This window comes from Astatotilapia calliptera, chromosome 12, assembly GCF_900246225.1.
Source record: "Astatotilapia calliptera chromosome 12, fAstCal1.2, whole genome shotgun sequence".
NCBI lineage: Eukaryota > Metazoa > Chordata > Actinopteri > Cichliformes > Cichlidae > Astatotilapia > Astatotilapia calliptera.
This window is the reverse complement of record NC_039313.1, coordinates 25,577,617-25,593,770: the sequence shown is the minus strand read 5'-3', so window position 1 is coordinate 25,593,770 and position 16,154 is coordinate 25,577,617. Positions and strand designations below refer to the sequence as shown.

Below are 16,154 nucleotides of genomic sequence, written 5' to 3'. Positions count from 1 at the left end.
GAGCCAAAGGCTCAATGTACAAGGCAAACAGGGACGGGCTCAAGGGACAGCCCTGGCGTGTCCCTCGCTTCAAAGCAATATTTTGAGACAGGTGCCCATTAATCCTGATCCTGGCTGTTGGGGAGTGATACAGTGCTTCGATACATTAAATGAAGCCATCTTTGAATCCGAATCTTGCTAGTACCCTAAATAGATATTCCCAACCCGCCGAGTCGAATGCCTTTTCGGCGTCTAGGCTGACCAACATTGCACTAATATTTCCTGATGTTATATGATCCATCACTTGTAGCGTTCTCCTCAGGTTGTCCTGGGTCTGTCTATTTGAGACAAAGCCTGTCTGATCTAAGTCTATCAGCTCCGGGATAATTGATTCCAGTCTCTTAGCTAATATTGAAGCAAATAATTTATAGTCCACGTTAAGGATAGAGATTGGCATGTACGAGCTGCATTCTTTTTTATCTTTGCCGTCTTTTGGGATAATTGAGATAACTGCTTCTCTCCAAGATTGTGGGGCTACTCCTGTTCTTAGTGTATGATTAAAGCAATTAAGCAGCACTGGTGTTAGTTGTGTCCTAAATTCTTTATACCATTCGGACGGATAACCGTCTGTGCCCGGTGCCTTATTCGCCTTCAGCCTGGAAATGGCTTTATGCAGCTCTTCAGCAGTTATCTCAGCCATGAGTTTTTTATCCTGCAATTCTCCTATAGATGGTAGGTCTAATGAGTTTAGAAAGGCTTCCATCATTGTATTCTCTACTAGGGGAGGTTGGGTATATAGGTCTTTGTAATACTGTTCAAATGCCCGTTGAATGTCCTCCTGTTTACTGCAAATAATTTGTGACTCAGGGTTCCTGATTTTATGAATTCTATTCTTTTCCTGTTGTTTTCGCAGCCTCCACGACAGAAGTTTCAGCGCCCTAGGTCCCGTCTCATAATACTTTTGTTTTGTAAATTTGAGCTTTTTTTCAATTTCCTCGTCGTAAATGCTGTTTAAATCTTGTTTAATTTTGTTCATCCTCACCAATATCTGGGGGTCTTTTTGGGCAATATGTCTAGACTCTAACGATTTCAACTCCCCCTGTAGCTTCTCAAGTCTTTTCTGCTTTTCTTTTTTCCTGTGTGCTGTGAGGGCAATAATCTTACCTCTAATGACAACTTTTGCTGCGTCCCATAGAGTATTTGGAGATACCTCGCCATTGTCATTATTTAGTAGATAAGTTTCAAATTCCTGCTGGATTTGTGTTTGTGCTGATTTCTCATTCAGAATACTGGTATTGAGTCTCCAAAGTGTATTTGTCCGCTGTTTAGCGCGGCGCAGGGTTAGATACACACCTGAATGAACAGATAAATCTCTGACCCCAATTTTACATTCCTCGACCTTATGCCAGTCTGATTTGTACATAAAAAAATAGTCAATACGAGTATATACTGAATGGCACGCAGAGTAACAGGTAAACTGTTTATCCCCTGGATGAGAGGCTCTCCACACATCAATCAGACCCAATTCTGTAAGCATGTGTTGGACCATGATAGCATTTGAATTTTTCTTTTGCCGGTGGTTGGATGAGTCTAGTTTTGGCTGGAGTTGAACATTAAGGTCTCCACCAAAAATCAAAACTCCCCGTGTTTCCAAGACCGCTAAATCAAGTAGCTTCTTATAGAAGGATTTGGTGCTTCCTGGCGGGGCATATACATTAAATAATGTTACTTCCTCCTCTTCTAATTTACCCTTTACCAAAACGAACCTCCCGTCTTTGTCCTTTATCTCTGAATACAATTCAAAATTAACAGCATTGGGGATCAATATGGCTACTCCTCTTTTGCGGCCTGATTTATGAGACAAGTAGTAGGTATGCTGGAATCCAAGTTTTTTCAATTTTTCATGTTCTAAAGAAGATAAATGTGTCTCCTGCCAAAAAATTACATGCAGCTTCTCACGTTTCATTTTGGCTATTATTTTGCCCCTTTTAATCGGATTATGTAGCCCATTTACGTTCAACGTGATTATTTTACTTTCCGGGTGATGCATACGACTTTTTCAGGCTGTGGTCCCTTGTGCAACATCACCCATGCCGACCAGAACATAAACAAGAACAACAAACAAGTAATCCCAAAAAACAAAATCAAAGACTTCCAAGTCCGAAGTTCAGGTGGAGCCTCGAGTTGAGAGGAAATCCTCGGTCCAGACGAGGGCCTCCCTCCAGTGTCAGGGAAAATACCCAGCACCAGTATCATTGTTTTATTACGTCCGAATTGCCCAACCGGTACAAAGTTCCTTCTTTAACAAGCTTAGGGAGTAACTACAAAAAAAGACTCTTCACAGGATATGCGGAGAGCAGAGCTACAGATGTGATTTGAACATCCAAAAGCCTGAATATATTCGACCCAGATAATAATAAAAGTAAAATAATCACTGTAGTTAGGGTCATATATGGGATACGAGATGAACTGGTAGAAACTCTTAGATATAGAGTTCAGCTTAAACTGTCATGTGCAGAAGAGATTTCGAGTTATTGGTAGATTTGCTGAGGAGTAATATTTCAACCTCCTCTCTGCATGAGAGCAGGATACCTCACTGCAAAGCTCCAGAGGGGATGTGGAGACCCTCTTGTTTTCACTCGCAGGAGTCGGATGTTCCCGGAGGGGCCCGGTGGAAGCTCCGTAGTTTCTCTCTTATCCTCCGCCGATCCACCGCCTTTCTGCTGCGATCTGCGCCGGCCCTCTCCCACGTTGCTGGTCTCTGCTGTTTCGGCGCCGTGGGGCCTGGTTCCTTGATTTCATCCAGGCAGAATCCTCTCTTCTTCAGGTCTTCGGCTGCCTCTGTCGCGTTCTCGTAGAGTTTGGTGCCGCTATCGAAAAACACCCTCAGCTTCGCTGGATCTGGCATTTGGAAGCAGAGTCCCTTGGCTTCGAGCACTCTCAGGATCCCCACGTACGCCTTTCTTTTCCTAAGGATGTCTGGGGGGTAATCTTGATCAAAGTAAAGCCTTTTCCTGTCATAGTGGACATCCTTCTTTCTCCACGCTGAATGCAGTACCATCTCTTTTATTCTGTACTCCAGAAAGCACAGCACCAGTGATCTAGGTGGAGCGCCTTCTTGGGGCTTTGGGGCGAGCGCCCGGTGGCAGCGCTGGATTCCGAGGTTTGTTTCTGCAACCGGCGGGCCGATTTGAGCCCTTATCAGCTTCGTTACAAACTCTATCAGATCCGGGCCCTCTGATCCCTCCGGTACCCCATGTATGCGGAGATTATTCCGGCGTGAGCGTGCTTCTAGTTCGGTCAGCTTTGCTCTCAGGGTCTCCTGGCTCTCCATCATGAGTGCGAGTGCCTCCTTAACCTCCGTGTCCCATTCTTCAATCTCGGCTATCCTCTGTTCTGCCTCCTCTACCCTTGCCGTGGTAGCCGCTAGCTCCTTTGTAGTTTCTTGAAGTTTCTTGTTAATTTCTCCTTTAAACTCATTCAGTTCCTTTTTCATATCATCGTGGAAAGAAAGTCGAAACTCACTCATTTCACTTTTAAGGTCCGATCTCAGAGCCCGGATCTCATCGTAGATAGCTAGCATGGAGGGACTAGCTTCGCCATTATTCACCTCTCCGCTGCGAGTTTCCTCGGCTAACTCTCCCTTTTCCCGTCCCGAGCTTGGTTTGCCTTTAGGCTTTTTTTGTTTATCCCCATCCATGTCAAGTTTAGGTACTGTTCTTTGTGTCTGAATAATCTTCCAAGGGGATTATTTCCACCCGGCGGGGAGCCGAAACTTTCAGGCAGCCATTTGCTACCGCGCCAAAACCGGAAGTCCGCTGCCTCGGCTTCTGGGGACCAAGATGAGTAAGAGCTGTGGCTACCAGACTGTAGTTCCTGATAAAATGGCGGTAGAAGTCAGCAAATCCAAGAAAACGCTGAAGATGGTTTAGAGATGTGGGAGTGGGACTTTTTTTTCCCGCCCGCACCTTCAGGGGTCTGTCCTCCTGCCAAAATATAACCCGGAAAAGAGATCAAGGAAGAGTGAAACTCACATTTCTCTGCCACGACGTACAGGCAGTTCTCCAGGAGACGTTGTAGGATACTATGAACATGGATCTGATATTCCTCAAGGGACATGGAAGAAATAAAAAACATCATTTAAATATACAAAGACAAAAATGTTCAAAAAAATACCTCAACACATCATTTACAAATGCATCGCCAAGTACTCAAAATATCCCAATGGCATATTAAATGCAGTCTTTCATGTATCCTCTTCCCTCATATGAACGAGGTGATAAGTGTTTCAGAGGTCTAGTTTGGCGAAAATAGTGGCCCTGTGGATGCGTTCAAAAGCGGAGTTGATGAGTGGTAATGGACACTTGTTTTTAACTGTAATGTTGTTTAATCCCCTATAATAAATGCAGGCGTCTTACTTTTCTTGGCAATGAAGAAGAAGTCAGCACCTACTGGGGAGGAGGAAGGATGGATGATGCCGGCAGCCAATGACGCACAAATATATTTTTCCATTGCCTCGCTGAGACAGGTTGTTGAGGCAGCTAGAGGGTAACAGAGCCCCGGGGAGAAGGTCAGTGGCACAATCGTAGGGCCTGAGAGAGGGAAGCGACAAGGCTTTGTCTTTATTAAAAACTTCTTGGAGGTTGTGGTACTCTTTAGGGTTGGAGGACAGATATGGGGGGTGGAAGATTGGTGAGGGAGGTTTGTGTGAACCGGAAGGTAGTAGCGATTTTAGGCAGTTGGCAAGACAGAAAAGCTTGCGATCTTATCACCAGACCAGTCTATATGGGGCTTGTGTTTCTTTAGCCATGGATAACCAAGGATCAGAGGGGTCTCTGGGGAATCAAAAATGTAGAATGAGAGAGTCTTCAAATGATTACCGGATTAGATTGAGTGGACTGGTTCTGTCTCATGAGTGATCAGAGCAAAAACTTGTTTATTGAGAGCAGTGGCAGGAATGGGAGGTTGCAGTGGAATGAATGGGACAGCTAGTTGTTTGGCTACTTCTATGTGCATTAAGTTTACTTGGCACTGAAATCTATAAGACTGTGAAGGGAATGAGTGACCTGATTAAAACAAAGCAAGACTGGTAGTGTTAGATGGGGCTTAGACTTGAAGGAGCCACCCATCCATATCACTGAAATTACTTGCAGGTGGGATCTAGTATCACAACAGAATGGCAAAAAAAAGCTCAAGTGGCAGAGATGTGGCAGGAGGAAAAAATGGAGCAGACCCTTTGGAAGCGGAAGCAAAAGTAACGTATTACACATTACTTTAAAAATTTTTTAATTAAAGTAGTTAGACTGCTCGTTACAAGACTTTCTCATTACTCCGTGAAAGGTCACATAAATGTCTCATAATGACATAGTCAGTTTACAGCTTAAACCCGAGGCTCCAGTCCCACACACCAACACAAACCCCTACCCTAACGAGGACAGACATAACATCTTTCTTTTAGGCTTATGTTTCATCAAAAAGGTAACAACAGAAAGAAAAGGTAAAAAACAGCCCAAAGAGAGTGGTCCTATTTTAGAAACATGAACTGATAAAAACAGAGACTTCAAGCTGGACTGCTCATCACTGCTTTTGTTACCTGTTGAAGATCAGGCTCTGGCTGCTGGGCTGGGGTCAGCATGCACTCAGCATTAATATCAATCTGGCTTCTTGGCTGTCTTTGTGTTTGCATGCTGTCTGTGCAGATGCATGCAAAGAGCCGAAGTTTTGTAAGCAATATAATGTGATTGTTTATGTCCTTAATGCAGTTTCCACTTTATCATCATGGTTTCATCCTTTTGAGCAAAAAAACATAAAATTAATGTCCATAGCTCCACTGATCACAACCTGTATTGCTGTACCACTCCCCCATGGCCCTCCTCCTGCACAGAAACTGAAACCAAATCAAAAAAATGATTTGTTTCTTTCTTTTCTTTCTTTCTGCCATGTGCACAGATAAGTGAAGAAACTTGTAACACAAGTAACAACATATTTATATAATTCTTGAATTTGGTTACATTACGTTCTTCATACTGTTACATAGAATATAGTCATGTTCCCATACCCAACCTTTTCATCATCATCAAGTAACATAGAATATAAAACATAGATCCTAGACTGTTAAGGTGCCTTGGTTTAATCAGAGCACAGATAATAGGTTTATTATATTAATGTGAAATAAGAATAATCCAGTAAACTACAGCTTATGGGCAGCATATTCTAGTGTATTGAAAGACAGAGTAAAAGTGGCTTTAGGGAAAACTGGGAGATCGGATATCTGTAACTGTAACTGTGAGTCTCTAACAAAGAAAGTACTTTAAAAAAAATCACCGAGCACATTTGTAATTAATATACCAACACAAAAAGCAGCCAAACTAAATGTGCAGAGGGGCTTTATTTGTTACAATCACAGGAAAAATGAGACAAGTAAACTCAATACAGTAACATAGCTAAATGGCAATATGAGTGAAATGCTAGTGGGGAAAATGTCAGAATAAAATAAATAAATAAATAGATAAGCTGTAGAGGTGATTTTTATAGAGCATAAATAGAGAGAAACCATACTCTACACCGATTTTCAACTTTAATTCAAAGGATTTAACAAACATTTTACATTAACTGTTTAAGAATTACAACCATCTAACCTCATCGAGAATAGTCTTGAGAAGGTAAGTGTTTCATTCTCAGTGTCTACAATCAAGGCAGACCTTCGTGAATACGAATACAAAGGATTTACAAGAAGATGCAAACCACTGGTTACACTCAAGAACAAGAGGGGCAGACTTTACCAGAAGACATTTAAAAAAAACTTGCACAGTTCTGGAAAAAATAAGTTATTTTAAAAATGACCCAAGATTAACTTGTACCAGAATGATGGGGAAAGAAAAATATGGAAGTGGAAAGGTTAGGAAAAGCATTATTATGCCATGGACATGGCTGCCAATTGCACCGAGTAACTAGTGTTTATTGATTGAAGTAGACTGCTTATAAAAGTAGTATTATGAAGTGTACTGAAGTACTCTGAAGGGTACAGGGCTATACTTACTGCTGGGTACAACTAAATGCTTAAAAACTGATCAGACAACACACACATAATGAGCCAAAGGAAACTGCAAAAGAGTTTCTCAAGACAAAAAAATGGGATATACTTCACTGAGCAAGTCAGTCACTTGATCCGGACCCAGTAGAGCATGCTTTTCAGTTGTTAAATATAAAACTGAAGTCAAAAAGAACCACAAACAAGTAGCAACTGATGGCAGCTTCAGTAAAGACCTGGCAGAACATCTCAAAGGAGGAAACACAGCATTTTGGGTGTATCCATGAGTTCTAGGATTCGGGCAGTCATTGATTGCAAATGATTTTCATCCAAGTATTAAAACAAATCTTGGTTTGTCGATTTACTTTTGCACATCTAAAAATGGGGGACTAAATATATGTATATATGAAAATGGTTTTAATTCCTTAACAGTTAATGTAATACTTTTGTTAAACGTCTGGAATCAAAGCTGAAAATCTGCATCTTGATTGTTTAATTTAAAATTCATCATGGTGGTGTACAGAGGTAAAATTAAAAAAAAAAAATAGCATCTTTATCCAACAATCTTTGGACCTAACTTTGGATTACTATAGTATAATGTAGAATAACGTGGCATAGTACCATGTTTTATAGTGTCATATCATATTATATTGCAATATACCATATAATATAGTGATATTGTTCTCTCCCAAACTTCTTTAGTTCACCTTATTATTTGCTTAAAATGTATTTATTTAGTTGATTTTGGGGAATTAGGGCTTTTTTTTTAAATTAAGTTCTCATAACTGTTTAAAAGACAATTAAATAAATAATAGAATCAGTTTTTTATCTTTTAGATTCAATCATTATAATCTCGGCTTTGATCCTGTTAAGTGTAATTGTGATTTTTGCCATCAAGCAGCCATAAAATGTAGTATATAGTCTTGTACTGTGGTAGCACATTGTAATATAAAATGTAACAATATAGTAGAGAAAGAATCCTCAGTATATAAAATGATAAAGTAATAAACTGTTTTGGAAAATAATAAGATACATGATTGGAACAGTCAAGAAACTGAGTAAAGTAGATAATGTTGATATTATAAAATGCAACTTAACCCTGTTTTAATGTTCATCCTCTCTACTTATATTCTACATCCACATCATCTAATATTTTTCTTATTTGTTATTACATGTTAGTACATGTTATATTTATAAATTACATCCCATTACACTATTTCACTCTATTGTACTACCCCGCTACATTCGCCTCTGCTTGTTCTTCCACCTTCCATTGCTTTCTGTTTTAGTGCGGACTCCAAAGTCTCCTATTTGTCTGCACTGAGATTTAAAAAGATCATATTTAGTGAAATACAGCTTGCCTGCTCCTACGTGCATTTTGAATGAGGCTAGTAGTGATATTTGCGTATAACAGAAGCACCTCCTCCCTCCCATTGGACAATGTGTACGTGAGGGCGTGGCAAGGAAAGATGAGAGTTGCAAATCCATGCCCTTACTGGGAAGACATGGAGCGCTATGGACACAGTCTACACGAATCTGATAGGAATCTCAACTAAAGGCATCACTATTTCACCAGTTTGGAAACAAACGATTTGAGAGACCGAGAGCAAAGAAAGGGTGGCCCGACTGAGGATGGAGTGTGCATTTGAAGCACAGAATCTGATCTCCATTTCTTTGAGGAAAATCCAAAGCTCCAGGACGCAGAGAGGAGGCATCAAGCTCCACAAGAACTTACTGGTAACGTACGTACTGAGAAACGCCAGGCAGTTCTACATGAGCAAAAACTTGTCGCAGATGCAGAGGACGAATCCGTACGAGGATGTAACCGTAGTCCGAGAAAGGCAAGAATACCTCGAATGGACGGGGAGCTTCACGGAGTTGGCTGATGACTTCTACTGCAACTTTACTGGGGTTGAGTCGGACACTTGGCACTGCGGAGCGCACCAGCCCAACGGTCAGCCTGCAGAGGTGGCGCACCAAGGCGCATCTGCCTGCGCAATGGATTCACCGAGTGACTCTGACCTCATGGTTTCGGACGCCTGTTGGAGCTGTGCGGACAAATCCTCCTGGGAGTTATCTATCCCGAACACGCAAGCCAACCAAAAGACTGTCCTGGACTTGGACACCCATGTGGTGACTACTGTCACGAACGGATACTTCCACACAGACTGTTGCGCGCAGCCCAAACAGCCGCAGGGCGCGCAGTGCTACACAAAAAAGCGAAAGATTGACATAAGTTATCATATCGTTGATCCAGAGTTTTATTTGCCAGACTTTGCGCCAGTGCCGTGTAAAAGAATGAGGAGTGATGATGATTCACATTCAGACTCTGACCAGTTGGACAGCACAAACATCTCCAACCTGATCTCGGTGCTGGGCTCAGGTGGGCTATCTGAGTTTGTGAGTTGGCAGCAAACGGACCTTGAGCAAATATTCGCCACTCAAACAATTTGTTTAAAACACACGCTGTTAACAGGCAGCGGCTGGACCAGAGCAATCGAAGCATTTTGATATGTATGACTATGTGTTTTTAATTTCTTTGTATCGTTTTATTTTGCTGCTTTTAAATAAATCATGACACGACTGCAGTTCTCTCTTGGACTTTTTATACAAAAACAGTGCTGAAATTATACAGAATGGTCATATGCATTTCCATTACTTTTTGCACATTGACATTTCCTGTGCTAGTGCGAATAATTTCTACACAGCATGACTAAACTGTAACCTTTATTTAAATATTATTTTGTGGTGGTGATTTTTTGTTAAATTATTTTTTTCTGCGGGAAAACCGGAGTCACTGGTTTGTATTTCCTGGAGAAATAAGTGAATGCTGTTTTCTCCTTGGAAAGATGTTGGACGACTACCACCATGTGGCCAGAGAAGATCTGTGCAGCTTTGTGCAACAGTTCAACGAGAATTCTTATTCTTATTCTTATTATGTAAATATATATTTATATCAGGGCCTGCTTTGATTAATCAATAAAACAAACAGTCTAAAAACACAAATGCATTGACTTCAAATTACTTGGAAAGAGGGCGCAGCGGTCAACTTAGAAATACAGACAGATTTTGTGTTTTTGTTCTTCTTCTTATTATTATTATTACAGTTATTATTATTATTAGTAGTAAATGTGCCATCATTTCACTGAACTTGGAGGTTTTAATATGCAATTTCTGAACACAATAACCAGAAGTAGTAAAAGACAAATGCTTATTAGCAGCTCTTGTGGAACATTTGAATCCATTTTTCCTAAAATGAATAAAACAATGAGCTGAGGAAGCTTTCATGCGGGTAGAGGTTTAGTGTAATTATTTGTTTTGAAACAGCAGTCTCACGTGTGCCAAACTCCACCTAGAAAAACACTTTTCAAGGAGAGAGAGCGCTTGTTTTGTTTGCTGTATCCGACGGGGGGCGGACAGCTGAGCGCAGAGTGCTTGTCCTTGAGACATGACTGCCCGAGGGTTTCCCCATCTATATTCCCGGGACAGTCCAAGTTTTTAGCGCGTCCGTCTGACAAGATGCTGGGTGTTTTTGTCAGAGCCGCGGTGAGTCCTCCTTTTTCCCCCTTTGCGTGTGTTTTAAGTGCGTGTTAAAAAAGCGCAGTAACGTTACGTTTGATTTTGCGACATCAGGTCAAGTGAGTGAGTGAAGAGGGAGGGGCGCTGTGCAGAATAGCAACAATGTGGCAACAGTAGGTTAAAATGTAACTTACGTTCACCCAACGTGTGCATTTAAATTGTGCGTTAAGGAATATAACGGAGTATTTTTCTTTTTTTCGGGGAGGGGGTTAGCTAACATTTTGCATAGCGTTAGCTTAGCGTAGCATAGAGTAACTTAGCGTTAGCTTAGTTCGTGACATGGGAAACAGCAATGTGACTCGGAGTCATCCCCCAGTATTATCCACATTCTTGCATCTTTTCTGTCGTGGCGTGCAATAAATACACAAAATATTTAGCAATAACTTTATGTTGATATCGCTAACCGGAAGTTAATTGTTGTGTTCCAGCTTGACATAAATATCCCTACATTTTTTCTAACCGTTACGTATTTAATTCAACCTTATTTGGAGTAATATTAAATCAAATGGGATATCATATGAATGTATCTTCTTATTTTTTGTCAATAAATCGTATAACGACTTTATATTGATGTGTTTTTGTTGTAGCTCCCATCCGAAGGTTCAACTGTGTCAACCTATTTATAAGCTGGCAGAGACTAACAACAGTTAGTCCGAATAGTATAGCTGCTTCTGTCGGTTGTTTTGGTGTCCGTTTTCATGCACCAAATCATCATCTCACTGTAAAGCACGAGCCTGTCTAAGTTATTTACCGTTGTTCGCAACGCCCGAAGCTAGTTCTTGCTTAAACCAGTTTGCAGCGACTCATTAATGTCTGCAGTCTTAGATTGCATGCACTAAACAACATGTTGACACTTGAGGTTAAAGAGATTCAATTAATCTGCAGGGTTAACGAGCCCCAGTGAGATTGTCAATAAGATTACATTTCAGTATTCACACTCATGTATGAATGTACTGGGCTATTTATATATTTAACTGTCTGTTGGGCTTCAAATAGCAATGACACCTTCAACTTTCTAAATCCATTTGTAATACTCCAATTTAATGTGTAATAGCAGAAAAAACAGAAGAGTTTTTAACTTAACAAGATATTATCTTATAGATGCGGCCAGGTATGGTGAAGCCATGTCACCTAGTCAGACCTGTAACGCAGATCCTTGCAAGGCCCCTGACACACCAAGAGGGTCTGCCTAAGCTACCTGTGCCACCCTTGAATCAAACGTGTGAGCGCTACCTCGCAGCTTTGGAACCCCTCATCAGTGATGAAGAGATGGATCACACCAGAAAGGTGGTACAGGAGTTCCTTAAGGGTGGTGTAGGAGAAAGGCTTCAAAAGGGACTGGAAAGGCGGGCACGCAAGACGGACAACTGGGTAGATAAATGGATTTATTTAACTTTATGTGTCACCGTAGACATGATGAGTGTAAAAGCAGTCTTTTGACAGAAGAATCTGTCTTTTGTAATTACATACACTAAATACATGTTTAATTTGGCTGTTTAAGAAATTAAAGTAATTCTTTTTTCGCCCTGGTCTGACTACAGCTGTGTTTGTGTAGTTAACAGAATGGTGGATGCAGTCGGCCTACCTGGATTGCCGTATGCCGGTGGCAGTTTACACCAGCCCTGGAGTAGTCCTGCCCCAGATGCACTTTCATGATCGTCAAGGTCAAATGAGGTGAGAAACCAGCATGCCCTTACAGTATCCAAACTGCTTATCTTAATAATCACAGGCCCACAAACACTAAAAAAAACCCCAGCACTTGTAATGCGTGCAGTAAATTTTAATTTACGAACGAAAAGTTATAAAGTTTAATTGTCTGAATATAAGTGCAGCCATTAAGCTGTTTTAAAAAGTGATTTACTTTGTGTTGAAGTTACAGTACAAGCTCATTTAAAGCTGACCTTTGCACAGTCTTCCCTCCACATGCTGGCTATTTAAAGCCCCAGGGCTTCTCATACCATTGCTCAGCTGTTTTTGAATGCTGTGACCCATAGGATATGCAGTGAACATAGGGGCACCATGGAGATGTAATGCAAAAATAACAATGAAGATGATAAGAATATATGTGCCAAACATATGAGACTGTGGTAAACAAGCCAGTGCTTGTTTTTGTTTTGTTTTTACTTTTAGCTTCTAAAAATTTAACTGCGTTCCTCTCCATTCCTCTCCATAGTTCATGACTGATTTTGTTCCATCTGTGAACACTATATATGAGCGCTAGCTTTTGGAGCATTGATGCAAAACAAAGCATACACTGACCATTATGTGTAGTAATCTATAATCTGACTTGTTATTTTTTATTTTTTGCAGGTTTGCTGCCAAATTAATTGCAGGAGTTTTGGACTTTAAAAAAATGATTGACACGTGAGTTTGTCTGAAATCAATACAAACATTGTACTGCTGTAGCAATAAGCTCATTATCACCATGGCCTGCAGCTGTTTTTTATTTGTTTTTTTTTTTGTTTTTTTTTCAAAACTGCAAATGAATAATATTAGTTACTGTGTTGTAGTCAGACTCTGCCTGTAGAGTATTTGAGTGGGAAGCCTCTTTGTATGGACCAGTATTACCAGATCCTGTCTTCTTGTCGTATTCCTGGACCAAAGAGAGATATCGTTGTAAATCACGCCAGTGGAAAAACACCTCCGACTCACATCACTGTGGTCCACAACTTTCAGGTACTCTAGATGGCACTGCTGTTCTTTCTTCAATTATAAAGATCCTGATTTTTTTTTATAGTCATTATGAAGAAAAGGAGTAATAAACTAAATCTGTTACTGAATCAACCCGGCTTCTCTTCTAGTTTTTTGTCCTAGATGTGTACAACAGTGATGGCACTCCACTAACAGTGGATCAGATGTATATGCAGCTGGAGAAGATCTGGAACTCCTCTTTGCAGACTAACAAAGAACCGATTGGCATCCTCACATCACAGCACCGCAACACTTGGGGAAAAGCCTATAATAACCTGATTAAGGGTGAGGACAAGCCACAGTATCAGCCAGATGTATTCTATAGATAGAAAGCATTTTTTGTTAGAATCTTGTGATTCACAAGTTCCATTTCCCCCTTTTTTTTTTCTTCTCAGATAGGACGAATAAAGACTCAGTTCGTGCCATCCAGAAAAGTATTTTTACAGTTTGTTTGGATGCTCCAATGCTGCGGGTGTCTGATGACTTGTATCTGAGCCGCGTAGCTGCCCAGATTCTGCATGGAGGAGGTGCTCGTTGGAACAGTGGCAACCGCTGGTTTGATAAGACGCTACAGGTCAGTTTAAAAGAGCGCAATGACTCACAGATCCAAAGTAATAAACAGGATTCTGGCAATGGTTGAGAATTTGAATGTACCTGCAAATCGTCCTCAGTTCATTGTTGGTGAAGACGGTGCATGTGGACTGGTGTATGAACATGCACCTGCTGAGGGTCCACCCATTGTGTTTCTCATCGATTACGTTGTTAAATACATGTAAGTTTATTTCAGATTTTAGACTAGTGTTTCTTCGTGTTTATGATGAGCTCACACTGACTCGGCGGGTCACGTTTTTCTCAACAGGCAGAGGACTCAATTCCGTCGCGCTCCCATGATTCCCCTGCCCATGCCCCAGAAGCTGCGTTTTAACATTACACCTGAGGTCAAGAGAGATATTGAGAAGGCCAAACAAAATATGAACATGTATGTCATGCTGTGCAGTCAGAATGTAGTTTTCTTGTTGCTGTTGTCATTTGGGCTTTGATGTCAGACATTTTCTTTGACTCCCTCTTTTCTCATTTTTGTCAGAATGGTACACGACTTGGATGTGAAAGTGCTTGTGTTTTCTCACTTTGGAAAAAATGTGCCAAAGAAGCATAAGCTCAGTCCAGATGCCTTTGTGCAAATGGCTCTTCAGCTGGCGTACTTCAGGTGAGAAGTCCGCTCTCTTGAAAGGGGGGGAAAGGTCCCGTGGGATGCAGACACTGAGTGCACCGCATGATATACTTTTTTTGTTTTCAATCCAGGATCTATAATATTTGCTGCTCTACCTATGAGAGTGCTTCCTTAAGAATGTTCAAATATGGGCGAACAGATGCAATCCGGTCAACTACTGCAGACTCACTTGAATTTGTCCAGGCAATGCAAGACCCAGCTAAACAGGTACTAGTAAAAATGATGGGCTCTCACAAGCGATGTAACATTTTAAATGTGATCGTAAAAACTGAGCAGTAAATGTTCAAACAGAGCGCAGAGAAGCTGGCACTGCTGCAGAAGGCCATTCAGACGCATAAAGAAAACACGTACAACGTGAGTGCTGAAATCCCCAAAACAACCACTTTTTAACTACTTGATAAATATCACTTTAACATGCTCACCATTGCTTTTTCAGGCAATTCATGGGCAGGCCATTGACAGACACCTCCTTGGGCTCAAGAGGCAGAGCATAGAAGACCTGACCTCTATACCTGAGATATTTATGGACACCTCTTATGCTGTGGCTAATCATTTTAATCTCTCCACCAGCCAGGTATATTTGCATCTAAGAAAAGCCCCAGTGTGTTACTGCTGAGCAAAGGATAATGTGTTGTAATATTTGTTTACTTGCATGTTTGCCCTCATCCCTCCCGTCTCGATGTCCAGGTTGGCTCCAAGACAGACTGTGTGATGTGCTTTGGTCCAATGGTGCCAGATGGCTATGGAGTGTGTTACAATCCCATGGATGAGCACATCAACATCGCCATCACAGCCTTTAACAGCTGCGAGGAGACAAATGCTGCCAACTTTGCCCAGGCTGTAGAGGAAGCACTGTTGGACATGAGAGCTCTCTTGGAAGACACAGCTACAGCCAAGCAGTGATTCCACACAGGAACCTGGCACGGTGTTTTTGTGCCCCCGCCGGGCTGTGGCTGTAGCTGAACCTGGAACAATGCCACACTGACACAGACCTGCAATGGACTGAGTGTGTTGGAGCTATGGGGAAACCAGTTTTTAAAGGAATTATGGGAAATTTACCGTGTGACTATCAGTATTGAGATAGAGCTATATATAGGTGTGTGTGTGCGTGTGAACTTTAGATGAGCATTATTTACTAACTGTAATAGTATAAGTACGCCCTCCATTTTTATACTTCAGCAGTTCTGTGTGCTATCTTCCAAATGACTTTGTCCTTGCTTAAGTTAAAGATTTTGAGTGCTTTGGTTTGTTTATTGTTTATTTAAGGTCAAAATAATTGCATATAGTTATAACAGTTAATGAAAAAGGATCTTTCAGTAAGATCCTTTTTCATTTCACTTTCACTTGAAGATATAATATGCAGTTATGAACCACAAGAACTGTATGGTGGTAAGTAAATCTGCAGGGAAACAGCCTTCTTGTAATTTCTTATTTTCCTTTTTCAGGGGTGTTGCCTTTGTACAAAGGGTGTGTAGTCTCTGACCAACAACTGAGAGTGTGAGTGCAGGACTCTGTAAAAATACAGAACGAGGGGCATTACTGTCACTGTCTGTCTTCTCCGCTGTCCGTGTCATGAAAAGTCGCAGAGGTCCTTCTGTTCGGGGGGTCTGAGCGGAGCCAGAGGCAATAGCAGCCATCATGGAG

At 41.2% G+C, this 16,154-nt stretch overlaps 2 protein-coding genes across 3 annotated transcripts; both read left to right on the top strand.

Moving 5' to 3' along the window:
• The first annotated feature begins 8,112 nt into the window (after window positions 1–8,112).
• Window positions 8,113–9,972, top strand: LOC113033009 (immediate early response gene 5-like protein). The gene has a single exon (XM_026186245.1). The coding sequence runs from the start codon at window positions 8,642–8,644 to the stop codon at window positions 9,518–9,520; it is 879 nt and encodes a 292-aa protein (XP_026042030.1). The 5' UTR covers window positions 8,113–8,641; the 3' UTR covers window positions 9,521–9,972.
• A 402-nt stretch (window positions 9,973–10,374) lies between these two features.
• zgc:154046 (Carnitine O-acetyltransferase-like) lies at window positions 10,375–16,060 on the top strand. 2 transcript variants are annotated; one of them, XM_026186243.1, is made up of 14 exons: window positions 10,375–10,555; window positions 11,690–11,959; window positions 12,144–12,262; window positions 12,899–12,952; window positions 13,099–13,264; window positions 13,390–13,564; window positions 13,675–13,853; window positions 13,951–14,051; window positions 14,139–14,258; window positions 14,364–14,486; window positions 14,582–14,717; window positions 14,802–14,864; window positions 14,947–15,084; window positions 15,198–16,060. In XM_026186243.1, the coding sequence occupies exons 1-14, from the start codon at window positions 10,529–10,531 to the stop codon at window positions 15,411–15,413; spliced, it is 1,887 nt and encodes a 628-aa protein (XP_026042028.1). In that variant the 5' UTR covers window positions 10,375–10,528; the 3' UTR covers window positions 15,414–16,060. The 2 variants fall into 2 exon arrangements, with proteins under 2 accessions (XP_026042028.1, XP_026042029.1); XM_026186244.1 differs by lacking the exon at window positions 10,375–10,555 and adding an exon at window positions 10,613–10,701.
• The last annotated feature ends 94 nt before the right edge of the window (window positions 16,061–16,154 follow it).